The sequence below is a fragment of the Arachis ipaensis genome, chromosome B03 (assembly GCF_000816755.2).
Source record: "Arachis ipaensis cultivar K30076 chromosome B03, Araip1.1, whole genome shotgun sequence".
Lineage (NCBI taxonomy): Eukaryota > Viridiplantae > Streptophyta > Magnoliopsida > Fabales > Fabaceae > Arachis > Arachis ipaensis.
Genome location: NC_029787.2, coordinates 17,003,452 through 17,010,885, shown reverse-complemented (window position 1 = coordinate 17,010,885; position 7,434 = coordinate 17,003,452). Strand labels below are relative to the sequence as shown.

At 37.8% G+C, this 7,434-nt stretch overlaps 1 protein-coding gene across 1 annotated transcript; it reads right to left on the bottom strand.

Annotated features, from left to right (window-relative positions):
* Positions 3,835-7,222, bottom strand: LOC107632714 (transcription factor MYB97). The gene is made up of 3 exons (XM_016336380.2): positions 6,377-7,222; positions 4,979-5,996; positions 3,835-4,513 (listed from the first exon to the last, which is right to left on the bottom strand). Exons 1-3 carry the CDS (start codon positions 6,746-6,748, stop codon positions 4,293-4,295), a joined length of 1,611 nt encoding a protein of 536 aa, XP_016191866.1. The 5' UTR covers positions 6,749-7,222; the 3' UTR covers positions 3,835-4,292.

Genomic DNA, 7,434 nt, shown 5'->3' with positions numbered 1-7,434 from the left:
GGAATGGTGATGATTGTCACGGATCATCACATCCATCATATTGAAGTGCGACTGAACATCTTAGATAGAAACAAGCGTGTTTGAATAGAAACAGAAATAATTGCATTAATTCATCGAGACACAGCAGAGCTCCTCACCCCCCAACAATGGAGTTTAGAGACTCATGCCGTCAAAGAGTACAAAGTTCAGATCTAAAAATGTCATGAGGTGCAAAATAAATCTCTAAAAGTTGTTTAAATACTAAATTAGTAACCTAGGTTTACAGAAAATGAATAAGCTATGATAGATAGTGCAGAAAACCACTTCTGGGGCCCACTTAGTGTGTGCTGGGGCTGAGACTTGAGCTTTACACGTGCCTAGGCTGTTTTTGGAGTTAAACGCCAGGTTGTAACCTGTTTTGGGTGTTTAACTCCAACTTGTAACTTGTTTCTGGCGTTTAACGCCAGAATGCAGCATGGAACTGGCATTGAACGCCAATTTACATCATCTATCCTTGAGAAAAGTATGGACTATTATATATTTCTGGAAAGCCATGGATGTCTACTTTCCAAAGCAATTGAGAGCGCGCCATTTGGACTTCTGTAGCTCCAGAAAATCCATTTCGAGTGCAGGGAGGTCAGAGTCCAACAGCATCTGCAGTCCTTTTTCAGCCTGAATCAGATTTTTGCTCAGCTCCCTCAATTTCAGCCATAAAATACCTGAAATCACAGAAAAACACAAAAACTTATAGTAAAGTCCAGAAATATGAATTTTGCCTAGAAACTAATAAAAATATACTAAAAACTAACTAAAACATGCTAAAAACTACATGAAATTACCCCCAAAAAGCGTATAAAATATCCGCTCATCAAACCCCCAGTACCGACCACCTCCTCGCGGATAGGAGAAACGTGCGCCCCTTCAGCATTGCGGTCCGACATCTCGGTATCACGGGGTGGAGACACCGCTCGGTCCTCCTTGTTTTCAAGCAGGGCCTCCGGCTTCCCGTCGACCGTCTCTTCATCACTGTTAGCCAGGAATGTATTGTACAAATTCTCAAGACCTGTCATCTCGGCAAACATTCCCACTACAAAATAGTAAAGCAGGTTAGTCGTGAAGTCGCATAACAAATCAAAGCAACAATAACGCAAAGGATGCAAGTTAAAGCTACTCACAAATATAATTTCTAGCAACCTCCCGGTCACCCATAAGGAGGTGAGGATTCACGTGGTTTTTTCCAAAAACGGCCAATAACACATTGGCGATCTTTTTGTCCACAGTGGACATCCCCTTGTAGGTCTCCTTGATAAAGGTGTTGGCCCCCGCCCCGAAACTCCAATACGTCGGGATGAGGCGTTGCCCTTCTAACGACAGCCATAAGGGATGGCGACCTTTGGCTGGACGCACCTTGAAATACTTGTCTTTGAACTCATGATAAGAGTCCTCGAACAAGCCAAAAATCCTCCGACCCTGAGCAGATCGGAAGGACATGAATCCTTTCCTTGCTTTCCCTTCTTTGGAAGGGTTCATAAGGTTGAAGAGAAAAAGAAAAACGTCGACAAAAATCGGCAGCTCTAAGTATTCTCACACCATCTCGAAACAGCGGATGGAAGCCCAACTGTTCGGATGCAACTGCGACGGCGCCACGGAAATCCGGTTAAGGAGCGCCATTTGAAAGGAAGAGAAAGGAATGCGAACCCCCAATTGGGTGAACATCGACTTGTAAAACCAAATCCAGTCGGCAACTCGGGGGGAGTGAAGGTTGATTTCGTATAACCGTTCGTTGGGGGTGGGAACAAAAACATCGTAGTTGACCTCCTCGTCAGTCCTGCCGCACAAGTACTCGGCTTGACAGAACTCTGTAAGTTCCTCCACACCCATCTGGTTTGGGGAGTCCTTTACGTCGGAGGTCACCCAAGCATACCGGTCGTAACCCGTGCTTGAGGAGGAAGCTCGTGAGACAATGCGAGGCATACCTACAGTGGGGGCACCACTCGGTTAGTCTACGAGGTCGAGAGTTCAGAAAAGGTCCAGAAACTACGTTTGGCCTATTCAATAACTGAAATTAAGCATGGCTGAAGCAGATTCTGAGTAAAAGCCTAAAAAACTAATGCCCTGGAATGGTAGTCCCCTAACACACCTACTTAATGCTAAGGTTATCCAGCATACAAATCAAATCAGAAGAGCAGCATGCATACTACATTGATAATGAAGATAAGATAAGCACAAATAATGAACGAGGGGCGAGTGCTTACCAGGATGATTGCAGCAAATCGAAGGGGAACAAGAAGAAGCGAATGCACTGGAACGCAGAAATGTTGCTCTGGAAAATCTGAGAGGGAAGAAGGTGGAAGCAGAAAGCAAGGAAATGGAATGAAAATGAAACGTAAAACTGACTGGGGACTAAGAAACTGACCCAGAAAGCGCAAAAGGCAAAGGGCAAAACAGTCTTTGTGCACTGGATTTTGAAACAATTCATTATGAACATTTTATGCTTAGCACGAAGAACGAGGCGACAAACGGTTATCCCCAACAACGAACAGACACGCACGCAAAGAGGCACGTCCTCTCCACGAGCGGCCGACCTAGCGGCAACACGCAAGAGAAGACATAACACGCCACCAACGACCCTTACGATCCTTGCTGGCGCGTTGGGGCACTGTTACGGCCTGGCCCAAACATCATGTGGGCCAACCCAACCCGTGGACCACCCGACCCGAACGGTCGGGTGCGAGGCACCCAACCACTGACCCGGACACGCGTCCTTGACAGCTCTACTACAGCTGTATGGGGAAGCTTTGAGGAAGGTGGGTCTGCCCTTGTGGGACCCACTTCTGACACGGTATATATGAGGAGGGTCCTACCCCTCCCCCAAGGTACGTCATATACCACTCTTCTCACTTTTCGCCTGCACACCTGACTGACTAGAGCGTCGGAGTGTCTTTGCAGGTGACACCCCCTCTCTACACGAAGAACTCGGGACGTCGGCTACTCCACCTCCAACCCAACAACCCAGAATCAGGCAACACCCCATCTCACCAATCGAAGTATCGCCCCGACCCGTCCGATACACGAGCTACCGAACATATATATTTTTTATTATTTTATTATTATCATTGACTATTTTATATGATTATTTTGATTCAAATATAAAATTTTAAAAATGATTAAATTACCAAACTTTAAAAATAATAGAAAAAACTATTAAACATGCACAAGTGTATGTTAAGCCATTAATAATTATAATAGTTATACATTTAGATATTAGACTACAAAAGAAAATAATTTTTTTAGCAAATTTTCAACGACAAATAAAAAGAGTGAATATTCTACCTAATCCCTGACAATTATCTCGAAAGGATAACGAGGTTCCTAAGAAAAAAACACCTAATCTGGCCTTTGATATTTTTTTTGGGACTGATTAGTCCCTGTACAAAAAAAAAATAATATTGATTTTTTTAGCACAGGAGCCTCGTTGTCTTTTCGAAGTAATTGTCTGGGTTGGATTTTTTTTTGTTAAGGACCTCGTTGTCTTTCAAAATAATTGTCACGGACCTCACCAATAAATATAACCATTATGTAAGAAAACAATTTACGTAAAAAATCCCACATAATGATCATTGATTACAATATCATATTTAAAAGAAGACGTGCAGCTAGAAGCACCAACACTACACCCAAAAAATTCTACTTCTAATAAAATGTTCTAATTAATTAAAATTCATAATTTTCTCTTATGATAATAACATTATGCGGGGGAAGAAAAAGGTATAATAAATTAATAACAAAGTTGGCTCGCTATAACAAAATACTATCACAATTACAATTTAGTCCAATATTATATATAAATTCTATTGATCATCACATAAGATATATCAGAATTTGTTCATAACATAAACATACATTGAAGAGCATTATTTTGCTCTTTAATTTAATTTGCGCTATACATGTATAGTTCTAATGCACGATTCTAATACTAAAAATACAAACGAAGAACTTGACCAAAGTCCACCTCTTGACACCACACCTTTTTTTTTTTTGTGCAATGGTGGTGATATTTAGTCAAATTACTTTCATAACGTTAATAATACATATATGTCTAACTTAATCTCTAACAATCCAAACCTAATTGTCTCTCCTATATGTACTATGCTATTCTAGTTCAATTCAGGAACTCATCAATTAACACTAAAGTCTAATGCTATACATCTAACATGCATATCAACATTCTCTTAGTTTGATATCCACTTCCCTCTATGCATTTTCAAGCAATGAAAACCTTTTGGTAAAGTAAGAATCTATGTATATTGTATTCAATATTTGGGCATGTTTCTCCAAAAACTGTCATGAGCTGAAAATGCTTGATCTATGGGGCCCAATGAAGCATCTTGTTGAGTTTCAAGTTCCAATGGTTGTCCTCTTTTGTGGTACCAATCTGGAACTGGCATTTCTTGAAAGTTTTTAAGTAGGCCAAATAAGTCATCATCCATGGTATTGATTTCCTCCAATTCATCCTCAGTTGTTTGTTTATTCCCTGTATATAAACAATAATAATATCACATATATATCCTTTTATTTTATCATTGTCCTTATTAATTATTAGATAAGCACAGTAATAACATTGATGTACTGTAAAAAATAATAAAGAGGATTATTAGTAAACATTTGAATGTTTAAATTGTGTTTTATTTTAGCACTAAAAATTTTAAAGATATTAATTTAGTTTCTAAAATTATATGTTGGTAAAGTTTTCAACTAGTCCTGACTAAAAACACAAAAATATCTGTATCTTTTAAATACTTAAAATTCTTCCTATACTTTATATATATCATATCATCGATGTCCAACAATTAAAGTATTCTACAAAATAAAAGCTAAATTGATACTTTTAAAAATTTTAAAAGCTATAAAACAATGTTTGATTTTAATTTTAGAGACCAAATCATCAAAAATTTACATAAAGAAGATGATTAATAGAGGAAGAATTTAAGAGTTTTACCTGTTGAAAATGGAGAAGAGTACAAATCAACCTTGTGTATTTTATTAATGGTATTTCCATTGCTTTTGGTATCTGACTCCACAACCACATTATTAGTCTCTTCTTCTTTTGCACATTCCTCAGTAGTTACTATGTATTTTCTTTTATGAGATAAAACCTGTGATGCAGTTGAATCCTCATTATCACTCTTAGACTTGTCATTATTGTTACAAAGACTTTGAGCTTCTACCAAAACTGCACCCAACAAGCCACCACCACCATTTTCTTGAGGCGGCGAAAGTGGCGCAACTCCGGAGCGGCCGCCGTCACCATTTGTAGCCATGTTTGAAGCTCCTCCTCCTATTAAGTAGCCATTATTACCGCTAGCATGAGATGAAGTAGGTGTTGTTGAGCTAAGTGGTGGTGATGATTGGCTTAAAGAGGCTTCATTATTATTATTTGAACCTTGAATCAAAGGAGGAAGTGCTTCAAATGGTGAATTTGGCATTATTTTAACATTATTATTATTAATGTTATTATTATTAGTATCACTATTGTTGGAGTGGAACCCATAGTTATAGCTTCCTAAATGGTAATCATTATTTGAGCTATTATTTACATTATTATAGCTTTGGTGAAACAAAGAGGAAGTTATGGAAATAGGAGATAATGGGAACCCTAAATTTCCACTATTTGTAATATTAGGGTTTTCATTTGGAAACTTGAATTGTGGGTATGGTTGTGGATTATTATTTGATAAACAAGAGGAATGGGGTGGGTTTTGTTGATTTGTAGAAGGGTGGGCTATTAGCTTTAGTTGATTGATTTCTTGGTGGTTAGAGGAAGACATAAATAATGGAGAAAATGAGAAAGATGATGATGATGATGAAGAAGGTTGAGGTTTGAGATGTTGTTGTAGATGGTATACATTGGCTTCATGCAACACTTGTGGTGGATAAAGTGGCAACCCAGCTCTTTGGCATCTTTTTACTCTAGTGTTCCAAAAGTTTTTTATTTCATTATCTGTTCTCCCAGGTAGCTGAAAGGGGAAAAAAAAAAAAGAAGATAATTGGAAATGGTAAATTAAAGTTTTAGTTATTTGAAATATAATAGGAAAATAAAGGAATTAAATAAAAATTTTGAAAAAGAAAATATAACAAAAATTGAAACTCAGTTGTGAAGTTAGAAGTTGGAAAGATAGATTTATGATCATAAAAGTAGATAACAAAAATTTGATGAACATTTCATTTGTTGGGAGAGGGGGAATCTAATAAAAAAATTAGTTTCCTTTATTTTCAATTCCTCTTATTTCTTGGGCAAAGAAAGGTCATTATCTAGATCAAGTTCCAAATATGGGAAATTAAAAGAAAAGAAAAGAAAAAGGTTCAGGATGATCTTAAAGAGAATTGTTCCAAATACCTGTGCGGCCATTCGAGCCCATTTGTTTCCAAGCTTAGCATGAAGTTGAACAATTAAATCTTCTTCTTCTTTAGAAAATGAACCTTTCTTCAAATTAGGTCTTAGATGATTGGCCCATCTAAGCCTACAACTTTTGCCACACCTTGCCAACCCTGAATTCTTTTGCACACAGTTCCAATTCCCTTCACCGTACTTCATCACATACTCTCTCAACATTATATCTTCCGAAAGTGTCCATGGCCCTTTCTTTGTTTTCCCTCTCAAACTCTTTTCACCACCACCATTCTCCTCTTTTGCTACAACTCCATCGTTATAATTGTCTTCACGGTTGTTGTTGTCGTCGTCGTTGTCCTTGTTGATTTGTCTCGGCATCTTTAGAAAAACAGCCTTTTCTTTTGAAAAATAAATTAAAAATAAAAGAGAAAATTAAATGTCTGCTATTATGGTTTGTGCTGTGAAAAATTGAATGTAAATGGAAATGATGATGGGGTTGGAGTTTTCTCTCCTCTCTCTAATTAAGGTGAGGGAAATGATAAAAAGAGAGGAGAGACAAATGGAGAGAGAAGAAACGAGAAGAAAATGAGAGAAAGAGAAAGGATTGAGAGAGAGGTAAAAAGGAACAAGGCTTGTCCTCTTTTTACTTCTCTTTTTTTCTTTTGGCTTGAAACAAGGTTGGATTTTATGGGAAGAAAATTAAAGAAACTCTAAAGCATGTAGAGAAAACGGGTTTAGGAGAAGGTGGTGGGGCTAATGGTTTGTTTGGTTTTGGTTTTGGTTTTAGTGTATAGGATGAAGAAAGAGAGAAGAGAAAATGGCAAATTTCACAAATAGAGGTTTGAGCATCAATTTCGGCCCCGATTTGCATGCTTCTTGCTACGTTCATCAGCGTCTTTATCATCTTCTACGTACCCCAGTTTTTTATTCATAAACGCGTTTTCCCCCCTTTTTTTGGGTGAACATAAACGCGTATGTATCTCCCTTTTTTTCCATATATATATTTATATACTCAGAAAAATATGTATGAAAAAAATTTGGAGAGAAGTCGAAAATTAATTTCA